This window comes from Littorina saxatilis, linkage group LG17 (genome assembly GCF_037325665.1).
Source record: "Littorina saxatilis isolate snail1 linkage group LG17, US_GU_Lsax_2.0, whole genome shotgun sequence".
Classification (NCBI taxonomy): Eukaryota; Metazoa; Mollusca; class Gastropoda; order Littorinimorpha; family Littorinidae; genus Littorina; species Littorina saxatilis.
The window spans coordinates 61019815-61041674 of NC_090261.1; the positions used below are offsets into that span (position 1 = coordinate 61019815).

Genomic DNA, 21860 nt, shown 5'->3' on the forward strand with positions numbered 1-21860 from the left:
TTCAAATCTGGCCAGACGCAAACATGGGACAAGAACATCCCTCCACTTGGACACATACGAAAATCAACATCCTGACTGCTTCCTGTGCAGTATATATATACAATACCGGCATATGGTATTTGTATATAATCTTGCATGTATCCATACAAGAAGGCATACACGATGACTTCTAATAATTATTCCATTCGACCCAGCTGCTTGCAACCACATCATCAGTGCACACAAAATACATCATCATTAGTGGATCCATCCATGATGGTTTATACAAACACTTCCGCTCAATCTTATCGGGGGGGGGGGTGAACGGGAGGTTAAGGAGAGGGGGGGGGGTCAGAAAAGGGGGGTTTCACTCACTGTACCCACCTGGATAATACCGTAGTATCCAATAAGCCACGGGCTATTGACCGACTGCAACACACGAAGCTCAGCGCTACACAGGTACAGACTGTACTCAGAGCGCCACGAACGGTGGCTGAAGGCTTTGGCCGCCATCATCTGCCCTGAACGGGGGGTTAAGGGGAGGGGGGGGGTCAGAAAAGGGGGGTTTCACTCACTGTACCCACCTGGACAACACCGTAGTATCCAATAAGCCACGGGCTATTGACCGACTGCAACACACGAAGCTCAGCGCTACACAGGTACTCAGAGCGCCACGACCGGTGGCTGAAGGCTTTGGCCACCATCATCTGCCCTGTATCGCGGCGTCGTACCCGTATCAACTCCGCGAAACTGCCCTCTATTAACGTGTCCACAAAGTCCAAATCAGCCGCTGTCGTGTTTGGTGGAACCGGCTTGATGAATTTGTCGTGAGAGAATCTCCGCCGGGCCACGGAGGAGCTGCTTTTGGTCGCAATATGAGCTTCCGAGGAGCCATCTTCTTGTACTCCAAACTGGGGTGCTATGAATTGGGATACCTTTCTGCTTTTAGACGTCATGGATTTGACACGCCACGCATACCGTCCTCACAAGGCAGGTTCGGCTAGGCCCGGCCGCACACTCACGCTCTATTCACATAGCAAGCGTTGATGGAAATCGCTGATCTTTGAATATTACAAGTTTGGATGTAGAAGGCCATAAAACTCCGCCGAAGTTCTAAGCTCACTTCATTTTTCCATAATGTGACGTCATGCTCAAACAAAGACGTCACCGTGTCATGCCCTAACGTTCCATGGACACCCCGCAGATCCGGTTCAAGGCTACATGGACCGCATCGCTCGGCAAGCGTCTTTTAGACCGCAACGAGGCGAGCACAGAGGGGGGGGGGGGGGGGGGGGTGGGGGGGGGGGGGGGGGGGTGGGTCTCCAAAAAAAGGACCTCTTATTCCGTTCTTAAAATGTGTACTTGTAAGTTAGCATTATACTTTAGTTTAGCTTATGCACAACTACAATGCACGGTCCCAGTTCTGTTGCGACACGATGATTCGATTTCGTTCATAACCATAATGAATTCTGCATTAAATGTGACTTTGAGAAGCTTTTTTCATCAAGAAGAACAAGTCATTAACTGAAGATTAGAAATAAGTGATCACTGCTTTTTTCCTGCACGTCTGCAACAACTTTTCAGCTTTTATGTTCTTTAGTTTTGACAACGTGTGTTGCTTTTTGCTACCACCCATTCACTGGCAGGTACCGCAACACCAATCGGTCATTGTCCGCATCGGTTTGTCTTCAGGCATGGTCATGGACCACAACACAATATTGTTTTTAATTTGTTGGACCTGGACGCTTTGCTAAAGGGATTGTAGGTAATTTGTGTTGTTTGCTAACGGAATTTTAGACAGTTTGTTGACAGCTACTTGGATATAAGTAAAGAGGATGTAATGTCATCTTTTCACGAGGACTCCACCAATAGACCTTCAGGTGGCACTCTGATGACATCAACGCCAGTCAGATCAAGAGACACGCTTATGTTCAACGTGTGGGGAGACATTTTGCTCAAATTCCTATACTGCTGCGTTGCGAGAAATTGCGATCAACTTAGGGTCAGAAAAGGGGGGTTTCACTCACTGTACCCACCTGGATAACACCGTAGTATCCAATAAGCCACGGGCTATTGACCGACTGCAACACACGAAGCTCAGCGCTACACAGGTACTCAGAGCGCCACGAACGGTGGCTGAAGGCTTTGGCCACCATCATCTGCCCTGTATCGCGGGGTCGCACCCGCATCAACTTTTCACGAGGACTCCACCGATAGACCTTCAGGTGGTACTCTGATGACATCAACGCCAGTCAGATCAAGAGACAAGCTTATGTCCAACGTGTGGGGAGAAATTTTGCTCAAATTCCTATACTGCTGCGTTGCGAGAAATAACGATCAACTTAGGGTGTGACAGAACAAAATCCACAGCCGAAGCGCTATGTTAATTATAAGTGGTATTAGAATAGTTTTGCTAACCAAAACTTATTCTATTTCGAGAGTTCAGCAAGCAAGTACATTGTACATAAATGCGCCCGAACCTTATTTATTTAATGGCCTGGCCGTTTTTCAATTCCATCCAGCGAAACAGGAGTTTGGCTCTCTTCCACTGAATGGATCATTGTACAAAAGTATAAGACGCGTAGTAGACTCGTCACAACGTTGTTGTAGGGGAAGGGCCGCCAAATATGGACAGGCTCCTAATATGGACCACCAACTCAGATTCTGACAAACTAACTGTGCTATAGCGCCCACAATTTTTTCATTTGATACATACTCTCTCTGGATAACATGCACAATTAACAAGAGGCGAAGCCATCAAGGCTCACGTAAGAAATCGACAAACAGTAACACACACACACACACACACACACACACACACACACACACACACACACACACACACACACACACACACACAGAAAGAGCATAGGTGAAACTGTGCAAGAAAGCGAGACACTAGATCTAGATCTGTCTGTCTGCATGTAGCCTACTTACAGGGACACGACTGCCAACTAGTCTCGGCCCGCTCAAAATAATATTGACCGAGACTTTCAGTACTTCCTTCGCGTGACGTCTAACCCTCTTACAAAAATACGTCATAATGTGACGTCAATGTAATGTGACGTCTTCAAATGTTAGAGTTTCAACCACAGACATACGCACGCACGCACGCACATACGCACGCACGCACAGACAGACAAAGTTACGATCGCATAGGATACACTTACGTGAGCCAAAAACCAGTTGCGGACGCACAAACCAAAAAAATCCGTTTGAATTGCATCGTGTTATTTCGAAATATAATTGTTTTTGTTACAATAATTCATGATGGCTTTTTCACTGGTCCATGTCATGCGCCCAGGCTTCTAATATGGACCAGTTTTGAATTGTTCTTTATATTATTTTTGCTGTATGGCCATCAAAGCTAATTTGCTCTAATTAGGTCTGACGGATAACTAACGAGAGAACAACAACCAAGCACAAAAAGATACTTCTTCGCAAGTAAACAAGATTGTTATCAGCATGAAACAAAAAGTGGTCCATATTAGGGGCCCTTCTACATTTTCTTTGTACATGTTTGCTTTACCAGAACTGGAGACACAAATGTTTTACTGTTGTGTGTAACCATGAAGGTTATATTGGTGTGTTAAAATGCACGTATGAAACCATCTGTCGTATATTGGAACGTATTTGTTATATGCACTGCGAATTCGAGATGTTGTCGAATATCCATTTGTATGAATGTTTTGTTTCATTGTGAAGGTTTCTCATAAATAATTGGTTCTCGCGCTATAAACATATTATTACCTTGTAAATTTGGATTTGGAAACGTGCATTTTTGATGTGTGTGTGTGTGTGTGTGTGTGTGTGTGTGTGTGTGTGTGTGTGTGTGTGTGTGTGTGTGTGTGTGTGTGTGTGTGTGTGTGTGTGTTTCTTTTTGCGAATGTGTTTCAGTTTCAGTGTGTGTCAGCTCTCAGGTTACTCCGCAATGTACAGAAATTAAAAAACCCAGATGGACTGCTAATACCCCAGTCACACAGAGACGCCGCTTCTACTCCGTTGTAAAATTGTCGGAGAGCGTGGCCAATCGTGGGCCAAACGTGGGAGGATCTCCTTGAGCGTGGTTTGGTCGGGGTGGGATCTGCTAGGTCGCGAAGCTGCACGCTCTCGCTAAGCTTATTTTGAACTGCATAAAACAAGCTTAGCCGGGTTTGGGCACATTACAGTCGTGATGTAGTTTGTTATGGCCCCCGTCACACAGCTCTACGTTTTTACGACGACCATGCCGATCACTCTAATCTGAAAAAGTTATCAAGTCAGGGCTCGCTGTCAAAATGCAGCACATGGCGAATAAAAAAACCCTACATCACGACTGTACACAACTGTATACGCTTTTTTGTGCAGTTCAAGCGTGGGGAGAGCGTGCAAGCTTCCCGACCTAGCAGATCCCACCCCGACCAAACCACGCTCATGGAGATCCTGCCACGTTTGGCCCACGATTGGCCACGCTCTCTGACACTTCTCCGCCGTAGCAGAAGCGGCGTCTATATTATGTGACTAGGGTATTAGTGCCATGTGCTGGATTTTGACGGCGATATGCCCCGATTTGATAACTTTTTCAGATCGGCGTGATCGGCATGGTGGTGGTAAGGACGCAGCGCTGTGTGACCGGGCCCTAACGTCCCACAATTCAGAATCAAAAATCAAGAATTGCTTGTAGTTTATTGGAACGTTTACTTATTAACAAAACAAAACGTTACTTTTACAATACATCGACCCAGTGGCCATTTAAGAAGACAGACAGACAAACACTAATACAAATAACGATCTTATCTAAAAAGTGGTTATGCCGGCATCTTGCATGCGAGATTCATCGCCGTTTTTGAGATAAGTTCATTATTTGTACAAAATATTAAGTGTTCGTCTGTCTGTCTACCGCTGGGTCGACGTCCTGTGAATGGAGCGTTTTGTTTTGTCAATATAATGAAATGTTCCAGTAACGTACTATTCTTGTTTTTTTGATTTCGCAATGTACATTACTCACATTGTTGAGAATTAAGTATTCTTCTCGCACCTTCAGAAAATGTTTCCAAAGAAAACACGAACCGAATCTAATCAAAAGAATGTACAAATACCGGTGTAGGATCCGGTCCGGTCCCCCCTCTGAAGTAGTCCCCCGGGGGACCAATTCGTGGCAAAAACTGCTCTATAATGGTCCCCCCTTGGACATCCAGCCTCGTTTTTCTCAGGCATTCAAGCCATTTTCAATCTATATCTTCGTCCGGTATTATGTAGTGCACAGACAGCAATCTCTTTGTTTGACTATATTTTGCAGAAAATAAAATAGATCTGATTTATAATGCCGTTCAAAAGAAAAATCACATGAAATAAAATGAATAATAAATAAATACTGATAAGAAGAAATGAAACCAGTCTCTGATTCTTTCCTTTCTCTTCTCTAAAATTGCTGGTAACATTACTAACATTGTAACAAGAAAAACGAGGCTGGATGTCTAAGGGGGGACCATTATAGAGCAGTTTTTGCCACGAATTGGTCCCCCGGGGGACTACTTCAGATGGGGGACCGGACCGGATCCTACACCGGTATATGTTCACACCTGAGGTTTTTAAACTTGAATTTCGACAAGTCACAATTACTCCAATTACGAAGCAAAACCACGAACATCAACCAAATCAGACAACAAAACCATAGCAAAATAGGGCTCATTGTCCATTTCGTAACAGTGACACAATCACATAGTTTTCAGTAAGTTAAGTTAAACTGACACTTGCACACTCAGGAAAACTTTAAAAAAAAAAGCAGTAGCAAAGCCGTCAGTCGAAGTCGGAGAGTGTCTCATGCTTTTCTTTCTTCAATGACTTTATCATCATCCAGTGCGGTTGTGTCATGCTATAACCTTTTCCCCGCCCTCTACATCTTCTTCTGCTTCCTCTCGGCGTTCTCGACTGTCTACATCAAAATGCCACGCCATGCCTAAAGAGTTAATTAATACATGAGTCTGTAGGCCTATATCGTGGTATACCTTTTTGCACTGTGAAATGACATGCCTTTTTTCGCCAATGAATTTTTTTTTCAAAGTTCTATTGGGCAGCCAAACATACGCCCCTGCAATCGGCGTGGTACACCTTTTTCCTGTGTGACTTACATGCCTTTTTGGTCTCCAATGAAAGAAGGTATGATGTGAAATTGGAATGCAACGTTCTCTGAAGCATCAGTAGCCAAACATACGTCCCTGATTGACTAATCGCTAATGCCACAGAGGATGTTAAATTTCAATTCTATCCATGCTATTTTTTTTCATTGGCTACATTTCTGTTCACTACTATACCGTGTAGAACAAATCCAAGCCATTATGCGTCGATGACGGGATTAATTACATTCTGTAGACCTTTTCTCGCTGGCTGCATCAATCGAATGTGCCAAAGCCTTGATTGCTGAAGGCCGTGAGTCGAGTTACATCTCATACCGTGTGGGCTGCACCATCTTGCAGGGGAGTCGAATGATTGGTCACAAAAGTGATTGCATCGTGATGTACGCCTTCGAATTGGCTGAAGCATCGTGCAATGATTGGCTACTGAAGGGATTGTATCGTGCTGTACGCCTTCTCATTGGCTGAAGCATCGTGCAATGATTGGCTACTGAAGGGATTGTATCGTGCTGTACGCCTTCTCATTGGCTGAAGCATCGTGCAGTGATTGGCTACTGAAGTGGTTGCATCGTGCTGTACGCCTTCTCATTGGCTGAAGCATCGTGCAGTGATTGGCTACTGAAGTGGTTGCATCGTGCTGTACGCCTTCTCATTGGCTGAAGCATCGTGCAGTGATTGGCTACTGAAGTGATTGCATCGTGCTGTACGCCTTCTCATTGGCTGAAGCATCGTGCAATGAAGCTTCAGGCCTATATTCGCGGATTACCTGGGTTCCGTAAAACCACCTTAACAACGGGAAGCAGTTCAACACATTCCTTACATTTGTTTTCGATGTTTTTTCTTCAGATTAAAGCACACTCACAAACACACTGCCTTCCTCCTTCTCACTCCTCCTGCACACACACACACACACACACACACACACACACACGCACACACACACACACACACACACACTCTAACACACGCACACACACAAACACACGCACACTAACACACACACACACACTTACACACACACACACACACACTAATACACGCATACACGCACACTCATACACGCACATTAACACTACGCACACACACACTAACACTCACACACGTGCGCGCACAGACACGCTGCCTCAGTTTCAATTCACAGGCGAACTGTCATGATATCTTTGTTTCTTGGTTTGGTCGTCTCGCTCAGGGAGGTTTCGGACAATAGTTACATGAATCGTGTCGCATTCTGGTCCAACCAAGCGTAAATTCCGACTTCAAGATCGCCCAAAAATGGTGCCAGATTTGATCATGCGAGGCCGGGCCGTTAAAACGCAGCATTTTGTTGAACGTATGCTCCAGCCCTGCGAAGTAACACTGCAACAAAGAACAACTGACATTTAACAAAGACATCATTAATTTAATTGTCTACCTCATGCTACTCTGGTAAAATAATATGTACAGGTAAAGTGCTGTTCACATGGCAGACTTGCAACCCACTTGTGACCAACTTCCAAGCGATTTTAGTCAGCAGCAAGTCAAATCAAAATCGCTGCCCGTGTGAACAGCACAAACTCGCAAACTGGTTTTAAGCGGCGAGTCTCGCCAGACTTAGCCTTTCGGCATTGTCCGGTTGACCTCGTTGTTTTCCGGCGAAGGGAAGGCTAGAGCCACAGAGATGTATACGTCTATATTTAACTCAGTGGCTAGAGCTAACCAATCAGTTCGCGCGATAAGAAAAGTCTGGCGCAAGTCGTTTGCTTGTCACGGCTGAGTCGGGCAGCGCTAAATGTTGTTGTTGTTATTAAAGGCACAGTGAGCCTCCCGTAAACCATCACAGAGCTCCCCGAGCGTCTACATACAATACAAGCATACTTCCATTTGAACGCTCACCGAACGGGAACATCCTGGCTGCTTTCTGTCGAGCGTGAGAAATTTTCAAAGAATTTATTTTTGTGGACTTGTTCCTCTACAACAATGGCGCCTCGTTTTGGTGCTGGACGGCTGTTATGAATATTCAATACTGGAAATCACGCCCGGACAGTAAGTCTCCCGTAAACCATCACAGATACTGTCAGGCTTTTACACACAGTACAAACACCCTTCCATTTGAGCGCTCACCAAACGGGAACATCCTAGGTGCCCTACGTAAAGAGCGAGCAATTTTTAAAGAATTAATTTTGCAGATTGTCTCGAACACTTTTTGGACCCATCCTGAACTCAGGTCAAAAATGAGTTACTTCCCTTCGGGTCTCATTCTATCGATGTAAACTGGCAATAGCCGTGGATCGATGATTATCAGAATGTTTTTGGACCGTGGTGCGTTTTTGCGCTAGACCTAACTTTTAAAATCTAAATAATAAATTGACAGCTTATTACACAAACATTCTTACAAAAGAATTCTTTTTTCATCAAGACAAGATCAGTACAATTCGAAGTTGTGAAAGTTTGAAAAAAGAAAAGCCCGGAAGCAGGGTCACGCAAGGGTCGTAGCAGACGACGGTTTATGCATATCGCCGTTCCTCTCAACAGTCAAAAGCCATCGCTAGAGTTCTTGTGAAGCACAGCCGTTTGTTTCGTGCATAAAAACGTCATATTGTAGATAAGCTCACATCGAGTCGCATTCAAATGACTAACTGACGACTACATTGTGAAAAAGGGAAACTGGATCACACGGGTTCACGATGGCTCAGGGGTAAGATAAACCACGCAAAAATAAATTCTTTGAAAATTGTTCGCTCTTTACGGAGGGCACCAAGGATGTTCTCAATCGGTGAGTGTTTAAATGAAAGGGTGTTTGTACTGTGTGTAAAAGCCTTACCGTATCTGTGATGGTTTACGGGAGGCTTTCTGTGCCTTTAACTGTGTGCTTGTTTTAATCGCTATGATGGGTTAGTTTGCTTGTATTTTCTAATGTCAGGATTTGTGTATCGTGTGTGTTTGTGTGTGTGTGTGTGTGTGTGTGTGTGTGTGTTTGTGAGAGGTGTTTATTGGAATTGTAAAGCGCTTGGAGCTGTGAATCGGGACTTGCGCTATACAAAAGTGATTTATTATTATTATCATTTAAAGCCTGGTCAGATCTGAGTCAGTGTGATGCGATCTGTTTACGAGGCGGAGTGGGCCGCTAAGGAGGACGTAACGTATCGAATGGTAGCTGCACACAGGCTAATCACTTCAACCCTGTCATGCAGCTAAAGCTATATTATCTAGTAAGCGTCTTGGCCAAAAGACATGTGTAGGTACTCACTTTTACTTTCGTTGGGGTCGTAACCAGTTGTTGGAAATTATTCGATAAGAACAAATCTAATCTACGGCTTTTGACAGCATCAATCATTTTAATAATATATAATTCATTCGTTCCATCTTTACTGTAGGCTACTTTTGTTGTTACTATTGTGTTGTTGTTGACCATCGCAATGTGTTACTGCTTTGATTCTCCATCACAACGCCATTCGATAAAAAAAATTAAAAAAACGTTCCTTTGTTCAGGAAGCCACAAAATTCACTTCAGGAAAAGTTATATGTTGGTACGAGACAGTGAATTTTAAAAATGAAACCTAGACCCCCTCCCCCCCCCCCCCCCCATTGCCATTAAATTAAACTGTTATAATCTGGACTTTTTTGTTAGAACTGTGCTGACACCGAAACAATATGAATAATGTTTTGGTGAGAGAATAAAATGCAGTCTGTTAAGGACCCCAACAGGCTTTGTTTGGTGTGAAAAACGCGTTCATTTGCGTTTTGGCGTGACTTAGGTTAACCAGGCATATGCATGCCGCAAGAAATTGTTTTCTCACTTTCCCTCACAGGGTTTAGTTTATTTCGGAATCGTTTTGGGCCATAATCCGACGAATTTCGTGGCTGAAGCGAAGCGTTTTCGCGTTCCGATCTGGCGGCCATTGTATCGCGAACGTCCGCGAGAGTACGGAAGTCGTGAATTCTGGGTAAAATTCCGATGACGTCACAAGCAGTATTAATGGCAGAAGCAACTTTAGCTGCTGAACCTTACAGTTTTGAGCCTGGGGATTAAAATCAAGGGTCTGTGCGCCCCGTGATTAGTAATTGTTTTTACAAATCACGTTAATGCTCCCGATATTTTCTTGTCATCTCCAAAGTCAAGGCACAAAAACAAAATCCCTTGACTTTTGGGGTAGCGCGACCGTGTTTATGTTTACTTTTTTTTTTTTTCATTCCTAGATTGTCTCGTCGCTGGGAAATTCGGGTCACTTCCTCCCAGTGGAAAGCTAGCAACAACAGAGTCGCGCTACCCCAAAGTCAAGGGATCTATGGGATTTTTTTTTTCTTTTCTTTATTGTCCCATCGCTGGGAAATTCGGATCGCTTCCTCCCAGTGGAAAGCTAGCAACAACAGAGTCGCGCTTCCCCAAAGTCAATGAATCTATTAGATTTTTTTCATTTCTTTATTGTCCCATCACATTCCACAACTTGGACACATACCACAACTTGGACACATACCACATCTTGGATACATACCACAACTTGGACACATACCACAACTTGGACACATGCCACATCTTGGACACATACCACAACTTGGACACAGACCACATCTTAGACGCATACCACAACTTGGACACATTACCACATCTTGGACACATACCACAACTTGGATACATACCACAACTTGGACACATACCACAACTTGGACACATTACCACATCTTGGACACATACCACATCTTGGACACATTACCACATCTTGGACACATTACCACATCTTGGACACATTACCACATCGTGGACACATACCACATCTTGGACACATATTCCACATCTTGGACACATTCCACAACTTGGACACATTCCACAACTTGGACCACAAGCGCGATTTTGTTGCTGCTAGCTTTTTACTGGGGGGAAGCGATCCGAATTCGCCAGCGATATAGGACAATCAAGAAATGAAAAAAGAAAGAAAAACAAATCTAATGATCCCTTGACTTTGTGGTAGCACGACTCTGTTGCTGCTAGCTTTCCACTGGGAGGAAGCGATCCGAATTTCCCAGCGATGGGACAATAGGCTGAATAGAGAAATGAATTTTATTTTATCTTTTACATTTTTACAAATCGCGGTTTTAGGTTCGATGTAATTTGTAAAATATTTTTTACTTTTTTACAAATCACGGGTTAACAGCTCAGTTGGAGGTTTAATTGGTGTCAGTGTGTAGACATACAGGCTGGGGCGTGGCTTAGGAGCCGGCGAGCAGGTAGCTGTACCGTATCAGCGTCTGTTGCTAGAGATCGTTCTTACTGCGGCGTCCGAGTTGAGACGGAAGTGTCCCATCTATCTGGGTTGATAATCGGGGATTAATGTAGAGTTGTATCCTCTTAGTCAGGTTGAGGCACAAAGTTTACGAGGAAAAACCATTCTCTCTCAAGGGTGGAAGTCAAATGTCTGCCAGACTCAGCAAATAGATTTAGGCAGCCCATGATCACTGTTGAGATTTTAGTTGAAGTTCTATCGGATTTGTTGTTGGTTATGTTGTTGAAGACGTATATGTTCTCGAATTTGAGTTGATGTTGTTGTTGTCGTCGTCGTAGCTGAAATCAAGGTTGTTACGGGTCAAATCAAGCGTGTTCCACCTACTGTTTATCAGTGTAAAGCTGTTGTTGGTGTTGTTGTTGATATTGTAGTTGTTCTTGGTTTTTGAGTTGTTGTCAGTGTTGGTGTCGTCGTTGTAGTTGTAGTTGTTGCCCAATGTTGTACTGTGCTGTGGTTGTTGTTGTTTTTGTTATTGTTGATACAGTTTCGCTGGTTTCTCAACAATGCTGTTGTGGTTGTAGTTGTTGAAGTGGTGGTTGTTGTTGTTGTTGTTGTTGTTGTTGTTGTTGTTGATGTAGTTTCGCTGGTTTCTCAACAATGGTGTTGTTGTTGTTATTGTTATTGTTGATGTAGTTTCGCTGGTTTCTCAACAACAGTGTTGTTGTTGTTGTTGTTGTTGTTGTTGTTGTTGTTGTTGTTGTTGTTGTTGTTGTTGTTGTTGTTGTTGGTTTAAACAATGTTTTATTAAATCAAACATGATACAATAATACAACGATAAACAATCAACAATAGGGACACGAACTCAAGCGAACGCTTATATTACGCGCCCTACGTAGTAGGAAAATAACACAAATATGATGTCGGACAAGCATTACTTATAAACTGTGGAACTATCTAGATGAAAAGCATAGTTAAAGCAAATCAGAAAGAATAAGAAAAAGCTAGCAGGAGGAAGAAGGGGGGGGGGGGGGAGGGTGGAGGTGGGAGGAAAGAACGGTAGGTACATAAAAAAGATGAAGGTGGTTAGCGCATACAAAAAAGAATATACATGTACATAGTACATAACAAACTATAATCCTGTGGCAAATAAGCAGTAGCTCGCTAAATATATATTTGAAAAAATGCATATAAAATAAGGGTTGTTGGCATGAATACGGGTACTGAGTCAAATCAACAAAAACGACCAGATTCATGGATAAACCATTGGACACTTTCAAAAATAAGCTTGTTCGGTGCAAAGAGAAAGGTTTTCGCTACCATTTAACAATATTTCAACATGTCTGTAATTTACAGGAAGTGCGTTTATTGTAGACAGGCGAGCATCTACGTACAAAGGACAATATGTCAAATAATGGTCAGCTGTTTCGTTCAGGTAGCCGCAAGCGCACTGTGGGTTTTCCTGTAAGTGGCGTTTACACAGGTCAGAATTAAAATTACGACATGTTTAGGCGCATTCTGTAGTGGTGAATCTCTTCCAGTCTTTTACCACAGGAATAATAGGCAGGTAGCCTACGTTATAATCAGGAATAGATAAATAGCGTTTGAATTCGCTGATTGAGTTAGTTGTTTTGATGTTGTCTGGCAAGGAGTTCCACAGGACAGTAGTAGATGGTATAAAAGATCGACGGTATAATTCAGTTGTTGTTGTTGTTGTTGTTGTTGTTGTTGTTGTTGTTGTTGTTGTTGTTGTTTCTTTGTTTTTTGGTCCAGCTGATTCATTTTCACAGCCCATTCCTGCTTGAGCCTTGAGTCGGATGGAAACAAATGAAAACTCAAGCCTGAGTCCTTTTTTATATTTAGTCAAGTTTTGACTAAATATTTTAACATCGAGGGGGAATCGAAACGAGGGTCGTGGTGTATGTGTGTCTGTCTGTCTGTGCGTGTGTGTGTGTGTGTGTGTAGAGCGATTCAGACTAAACTACTGGACCGATCTTTATGAAATTTGACATGAGAGTTCCTGGGTATGATATCCCCGAACGTTTTTTTCATTTTTTTGATAAATGTCTTTGATGACGTCATATCCGGCTTTTCGTGAAAGTTGAGGCGGCACTGCCACGCCCTCATTTTTCAACCAAATTGGTTGAAATTTTGGTCAAGTAATCTTCGACGAAGCCCGGGGTTCGGTATTGCATTTCAGCTTGGTGGCTTAAAAATTAATTAATGACTTTGGTCATTAAAAATCTGAAAATTGTAAAAAAAAATAAAAATTTATAAAACGATCCAAATTTACGTTTATCTTATTCTCCATCATTTGCTGATTCCAAAAACATATAAATATGTTATATTCGGATTAAAAACAAGCTCTGAAAATTAAATATATAAAAATTATTATCAAAATTAAATTGTCCAAATCAATTTAAAAACACTTTCATCTTATTCCTTGTCGGTTCCTGATTCAAAAAACATATAGATATGATATGTTTGGATTAAAAACACGCTCAGAAAGTTAAAACAAAGAGAGGTACAGAAAAGCGTGCTATCCTTCTTAGCGCAACTACTACCCCGCTCTTCTTGTCAATTTCACTGCCTTTGGCTGCCATGAGCGGTGGACTGACGATGCTACGAGTATACGGTCTTGCTGAAAAATGGCAGCTACTTGACTAAATATTGTATTTTCGCCTTACGCGACTTTTTTGCAACTCCGAACATACGGCAGCAGCACACTCTCTCGGCATGATGTCGGGAGTACGCGCGCATCCACGGCTGCAGCAAAGACGCAGATCGAGCGTCGCTACTTTCGCTTCCGATTCCTGCTTGTGACGTCACAGCCAACGGCTTGCCGCCGCGGGGATTTTGAAGTCTCGCGTAGCAGACGAATGATTTGGCCGCTTTTTGAGCATGCATTTTGTGTAAAATTAGACTGATGCAACACAAACCCTGTGATTTACTGTTCGGTTTTTGCATCTTTAGATGCTTACCTATATCATTAAATCAACCCCAACTGCTTTCTCTGACCTTAAAGAGAGCCTGTTGGGGTCCTTTAATTTCATACTGTAAGAACGACAGACTGACTAAATGTATTAATTTCGCTTCATGCGACTTGTTTACTTATCCATTTATTCATATTATTTGCCCAACTAACCTCAATGTGCACTGTATCATCAATATTAGTGTGGCGAGCACCAATCTTGCGCATGATTTTGGCTACGGTTTCAAAGTTGTCGAGGTGTGTAATTGCCACACCAATCGTGTTCATTGTTTGTTGCCAGTGAGCTTGTTTGCATGTTTCATCGATGGTTTTCTTGACTTCCATTGATGTGCCAAGCTGCGGATACTTGGTTTGGACCTCCGAGGAGTTCATATAGACCCTGGAATCATAAACTACGCTGGTAAGGCTGTAGAAATGCAATTTGAACAAAATAAAATAAAATAAGATAAAATAAAATAAAATAAAATAAAATCAGAAAAAACATACAAGCAATCAAACAAACAGGTACATAGAAAATTCACCAACTGTTGACTGTACCGAAAACAGAATATTTCATTGCCTGGAGTTATCCAGGATATTGTGTTAATGCTTGTACGTTTTAAAAAAAGGGCATACACACTGAAACACAGACATGGTTCAACAAAGAATCAACGGATAAAATTAAAATATAAGCTCAAACATAAACCCCAACAAGAAAAGCAAACGCTTATAAATACGACTCACCGACGTAATGAGTAATATCAATCGGACATACATTTTCTGCTCAAATTATCTTATCAAACGTTGAAAATGGTGATATACTCATTCTAATCGACCCAAACTCGATCCCATTGCGATCTTGAAGTTTGTCCAGAATCAACCAAATATAGAGGTCTTCAAACCTTGGTAGTATGTGAAGTTCGAAAGATTCCCATCAAAAATGAAGAAAATGAGAATTTTACGGTTTTTGACCCCACTGTGACCTACATTGTTGTTGTTGGTCAACAGATTTGAGTCCTGCCTAGGGATCATCACACTCAAAGTTTAAATGCTGTAGCTAAAAAACATTGGAAAAAATAATCATTTCCCATTTTAAAACCCAAACTCGACCTTGCTGTGACTTTGACTTTGTACATGGGTCAACCTGACTTGGATCATGTCAAGAGGTCATCCAAACCGATAAGTGTACACATTTTCAGAGACAACTTGACCTGAGCATTAAGTTTTTTTGTTTTTTTGTTCGAACGGACGGACGGACGGACGGACGGACGGACGGACGCCCATACAGACGAACTCTGCTCCTTTAATACTAAGACACAGATTACTCAGGTGAGCCCCAAAATATTAAGTTCGCTCACCGGCTTCACACTGACACACACCCACCTACACACACACGCACGCCCCCCCCTCCCCCTCTTTCTATCTCTCTCTCTCTCTCTCTCTTTCTCTTCTAAAGCTTATGTCAAACACAAAATAAACTAAATTCGTATTCGTATTCTCTTGTAAATCTCGTGCTTCTCTGCGGCTACCGCTCGCGTCATACCGGGTGTCATTCTTGATTTGAAAACTTTATCCTGGACAGATCAGTGACCGTGGAGTTGTCCTGGTGGTTGGCTCTATCTCAACAGGGAACAGTTTGGGTTTGTTTATTTGTTTTATATATATGTTTTACTTTTTATTAGTATACGTTTTTTTTTTTTTAGTAACGCCACTCACAGGGCCGGACCAAATGAGTTGTAAGGGGGGAGTTCCTCCTTTTTTTGGGGGGAAAATCAGCGAAGTGGCGAAGCCACAAGCGCGCGCCTGCAAAGCAGGCGCGCGAACTAGGGGGGTCCGGGGGCATGCTCCCCCGGAAAATTTTTGAAAAACGGTTAAAATCTGTGCAATCTGGGCCTTGTTTTGAGGGTTAAGAGCAGCATTGTTTTGGTGCTAAAACTAGAAGAAAAAAACCACTCAAAGCAAGGTACATGCTTTTTCCAGGGGTGGGGTTCCGGAACCCCTGGAACCCCCCCTCCCCCTGGGTCCGGCCCTGACTCAGCAAAGGATGCATTGTTTACGGCAAAAAAAGATACCCTACAAAGCAAGTTCTGGACAGAAGCCCGCTGTAATGCGGGACACAAAAGTTATCTCCCTTGGTTCATGCGCATGCGCGTACAATGATACCGTGGTCACGTGAGACCACCCGAGATTACAACCTGTCTCGTCCATGCCGTCAGTTTTTTTCTCGATGCACGAGCGGGGAGGCGGGATGGTATTGCCTTAATCTGAGGTGGGTATATTACATTTTCTGAAATAATCTTACTAGGATTTTTTTTAATTTCTTTAGTATAGCCCACCTGTTTTAAGTTCACGTGCCATATCAATAAGCAATACGTAAGTCAAAGTGAGCCCCTCTCTAACAGGTTTGACACAATGGAAACACAAGTCTACATACTTGAGATGCAACAAGCCGATAGAAGCAGGGCTCTCGTAGCTCAGGGCTTCCCAAGAATCTCTGAGCACGACTTTAGTCGTTGTGCTCAGTGGTTTTCTGTTAGTCAGTATCAAGCTTTGCAGTTCCGTTTCGATCTCCTTCTCGTCGACTGATTTCTCCGCAAGCATCGCCACCCTGATTAAAGAAACAAAATAGCCAAAAATAAGAAGAAACATGTAACGTGATTAACGACTTTGACATTGTCAGATTTGTTCCCTTCTGACAACTTAAAAACGTGCTCTTCCCGCAGGACATGCATGTCTATTTTTGTGAAATAAGCATACCGTTTCGTGAATTAAGCAGCTTATTTCAAGAGAATTTGAGAATGAGACAAAAGCGTCAAAAACATGTCAAGCTTTAGGAGACAAGGGTGCATCTGGTTCCGTTTGACGACGGAAACCGTTTTTTGGTGATCGGCAGAAACGGAAATTCCGTTTTTCAAATATGAAGTGGGTGTTCCAAACTTGCAGTATTCACGCCGGTACCTCCGCTGCACACCGAAAATAGCCGAGGCACGAGAGGCGAGTTTCTGCACTAAATCTTCTCTGTTTTCTCCAAAATGACATATCATCACGTAACTGGCATGTGTACTTCGACCTAAGGTGTTATAGTATCCCATCATCGATTTTATTCTTTTCCTCGATTCAATTGTGAACTCTGAGCTTCGATTATTTATGCTTTTCCAGTGAATTATGTGCAAATTCTGACTTTCCAAAGCTATTACGGAAAATCAGGCTTATTAAACAAGCTGCAGATAATTGGAAGTTTAATTATTGGTTATTTGTTGACATCTGGCTCAAGTGGCGTCTACTAACTTCACGCGGTTGAATCATATTTGTTGAATCTCTACCGTCACTGAACGATTTTGTTGCTGCGCACCGGGGCCATGTCTCTATTTTGAGGGCTGCGCACACTTATGTGATGCGCACCGGGGCCAGTAAAGTATGTATACATTCGGACCTTCTACAGTTATTACGGAAAATCAAGCTTATCAAACAAGCTGCAGATAATTGGAATGTAATTATTGGTTGTTTGTTGACATCTGGCTCAAGTGGTGTAATATAAATTCATGCGGTTGAGTCATATTTCTTGAATCTCTAGCGTCATTGAACGGTTTTGTTGCCGCGCACCGGGCTATGTCCCTGTTTTGAGGGCTGTATACTGACCTGGGCACTAATTTGCTGCGCATCTGGGCCAGTACTACAGTGAATAAAGTATTGTCCGTCTCAGCCACACACACACACGCGCTCGCACACACACACACACACACACACACACACTGCACACACACACTCACACACACACAAACACACACACGAAAGGTATACGTAATGACGCTGACGTTCGTTCGTTTTGTCCTTTTTAAGAGTGGGTTTGTTCTGCTTTGCAGGTGAACAAATGGATCAGTTTAGATGTTACTACTGCAAATTCTAATTTCGAGAGTTTAAGGACGTTATTGGACATAGTGTCGATGTGCATTCGAATGAACAATTGAAGATTCGTGTTTTTTTGTCGCTGAATGAAGTGACTGGAAAGTATACCTATTCGAGGGCTGTTCCCTTATTATTTAGAATCCAGGCTCCTGGCAATATGGCGTTAAATACAAAATCATGCCGTCAAAGAATAGACTATCGTGAGGTTTGACACAAAAAATGAAGTTCCAGAGTCATGTCGTTTTCATATGGTCGACTCAGGAAGATACTCGCCGCGCTATGTATGCGTTGTGAAGCTTAAATTCGCGATTTCGGAGCCATAACTTACAATAACTACAAAATAAGGTTAAAAGAGACCGATTTGCATGAAAGTGTGATGAAATGTTTTAGGATGAACGCTCTTTGTAGAGCCGTGGTGTAAAACTGGTACAGCAATTTCAAACCGGGTAGACGGAGCCTCGAAAATGATACCCACCCTAGTCTACTTATTTCATCCGTTATCCTCGAAAACATTGGCGCTGTTGAACAGATAATAAGAGAAGATCCCTGAAATATAATCAGGGAGATGCAATATGTCATCGGCATTAAAAGCTCTGCATTTGAAAAGATCTTACACAAATATTTAATGGCCCTAAAACGATTTGCCGGTTGGGTACCACATGAACCCAGTGACGGGGAAAAGAGGGGTAGGGCAGAGTGTTGCTTGACAATACTTGAAAAAAATCAGCAATGGCTTATCCAAATCAACATGGAATATCGTCAGTGGTTACGAAACTTGGGTTAATAAGTTCAACTCTGAAACCAAACAACTGTCGTCTGTTCGGGTGTTTAACCAGGTGACCCAACCCCTGCCAAGTTCAAATAACAAAAAGCCCTAAAATTGTTTTGCATCTTTCGTCGCGAGATCAAGCCATTTAAACACTGTGACTCTTGAGGACAGGCATACAGTAACGTCTGACTGCTGTGTCCACCACTAATGGTCGAAAATATTCGAGGCTTGGCACAAACACCGTCCAAGCTGACAAACAAACAAAGATCCTCAAGTACGATCACAACCGAAAACAGTATGCTACACACTTTGAAGGAGCATAATAACACGTTTATTACTGGCCGCGGTGCGCAGCATCAATTGCACAAATAGTGCCCCGGTGCGCAGCCTGAGTGGCCGGCCCCGGTGCGCAGCAACAAATTCGTTAAGTGACTGTAGAGATTCAACAAATATGATTCAACCGCGTGAATTTAGATGACACCACTTGAGCCAGATGTCAATAGATAACCAATAATTACATTCCAATTCTCTGCAGCTTGTTTGATAAGCTTAATTTTCCGTAATAATTGTGGAAAGTCAATATTGACACATAATTCACTTAAAAAGCATAAACAATCGAAGCTCAGAGTTCAGAATTGAATCGAGGGAAAGAATAAAACCGATGATGGGATGCTATAACACCTTAGGTCGAAGTACAAACGCCAGTTACGTGAAGATATGTCATTTTGGAGAAAACAGAGAAGATTTAGTGCAGAAACTCGCCTCTCGTGGCTCGGCCCCGGTGCGCAGCAAGTGGCCCCGGCTTTTTTCGGGTGCAGCGGAGGTACCGGCGTGGTATTGTCATGTGAGTAGCATATCTTAGCATTTATGATTTTCTTTTGTTGATTGATTCCTAAACTTTAACAGTACGCTTTTACAGAATGCCTTCTGTTGCTTTTACAAAATGCCTTGTTGCTTTTACAGAATGCCTTCTGTTGCTATTACAAAATGCCTTGTTGCTTTTACAGAATGCCTTGTTGTCTCTACAGAATGCCTTCTGTTGCTTTCATTTATTTTTTATTTCAATCTATGAATTGCCCCTGAACCCCAACAGGGTCCTGTCGGCCCAGGACCCAATTTTCAGTTTTTGGAAATTTTCTCATATATGCACGCTTAATTGAGGATACATTTTGCTTCTTTCACGAATAAGGCAACTTAACTGCAAATTCCCTTGCTTGGACATTGTGTTGCAAGAACCACACAACGTGGCCATGCATCTGTTCTATAACAACATTTCTAAATTTTTGTGGCGCGACATCCAAAGCTACGAGGGAATCTCATGAGACAGACTCGCAGCTTTGTCGTAGCTCTTTTCTAAGACTCAGCCGGCCGTGACGTCTGACTGTGCAAATCTCAGGAAGATCGCAGCGTGTAACTGCCCCAATACTCCATGCATAGTCTTCCTACCAACCGTTCGACACTGATTTTTCGGCAGTTGGGACTCGCAGCAGGTTGCAAGGTGCGACTGTGTAAAGACGCAGAGCGTCGGCGACTGCCTCGGAGGGTCCACGTGAAGCCCGTCTCCGACGGAGCGATGCTGCTTGATCTTGACCGCCACATTGACGAGCGGCCAGCCAAGGAGTTGTTGCTTCGGGCTTGCTGGACCCCTGTGTCGGGTGAAGCCGCTGCGCCGGTTGATTCCGCTTGATGTAGTTTCCCCAGAGAATCCAGTCTCCTATAATGAGGTTCTTGTATAACCGGCCAGGATCTGCTTTTTTCCGGGTTCAATAAAGACCGATTGGGGCTGGTGCTGGTGCCTGGCGTCGCTTCAGGGAACGCGCAAGGCAACCCCAACTCATCCACTGCAATGCCCGATGGCGAATCAAAGAGTTACAATGTTCTAGTAAATCTGTCCGTTACAAAGTTGTTGCTTGGGTTTATTTCTTTGAACCAACTTGCACACTTGGCAATGAACGTTTTGGCAATTTCAATGCTGAAGTTTTGTGGACAGTCCTTAGCTTCTTCCCCCCCCCCCCTCCCCTCCCCTTCCCCGTTTTCCTTTTTGTTTAACTCCGCCCCCCCCCCCCCCCCCCGCCTCGTAAATGAGGGTGCTTAGTTTCACTCTGTTTGTTTGACAGTCTGTTTGTTGGCCAATAGACGATGTTGGGAAATAACTCTGTTAAGATTTTCATGCGTTGTGGCAGAGTATGAGCCCCTGACATAGAGGCAAGCACACACCAATGATGCAAGTCAACAACACGTACTGTCTCAAACCATTCTTCCCGAGGTTCGGTTGATGGAATACAAGCAAACGTGATGCTGCGTCACAAAATACTACAAGGCTGACGGTTTGACAGACCTCTATTTTCTTAAATGCTAAGAGAGAGAGAGAGAGAGAGAGAGAGAGAGAGAGAGAGAGAGAGAGAGAGAGAGAGAGAGAGAGAGACAGACAGACAGACAGACAGACAGAGACAGACAGAGACAGACAGACAGACAGACACAGAGAGACAGAGATAATGACAATTCTCGGCTAAGAGAGAGACAGACAGAGAGACAAACAGACAGACAGAGAGAGACAGACAGACAGAGAGAAACACAGACAGAGAGAGAAAAAACCCAGACTGACAGACATTGAGCGAGAGAGAGAGAGAGAGAGAGAGAGAGAGAGAGAGAGAGAGAGAGAGAGAGATGGTGGCGAGAGAGAGAGGAAAGAGAGAATCATAATACTTTACCTTTTGTTTCCAGAATGATGGGATTGTTGGCCTTACGTTTAGAGGGATAACATGGTTTACCAGGTCTACAACCCATAGGTGGTAGTATAGATTGTTAGTCCTGGATGTTCGTCCATCACCCCTCACACGTTGTTTTTTTTGCAATTCACTGATCCATAAACAACAGCTCACAGTACAGAAGCCACGTTATCTGAGCCTACGTGTTGAACACTTATT

The 21860-nt window shown here is 43.2% G+C and overlaps 1 protein-coding gene across 1 annotated transcript; it reads right to left on the reverse strand.

The window, feature by feature from the left end:
- Positions 1 to 6874: 6874 nt before the first annotated feature.
- On the reverse strand, positions 6875 to 20907 carry LOC138953580 (uncharacterized). Its single transcript, XM_070325422.1, has 4 exons — positions 20384 to 20907; positions 16693 to 16866; positions 14433 to 14658; positions 6875 to 7448 (listed from the first exon to the last, which is right to left on the reverse strand). Exons 1-4 carry the CDS (start codon positions 20530 to 20532, stop codon positions 7278 to 7280), a joined length of 720 nt encoding a protein of 239 aa, XP_070181523.1. The 5' UTR covers positions 20533 to 20907; the 3' UTR covers positions 6875 to 7277.
- Positions 20908 to 21860: the final 953 nt, after the last annotated feature.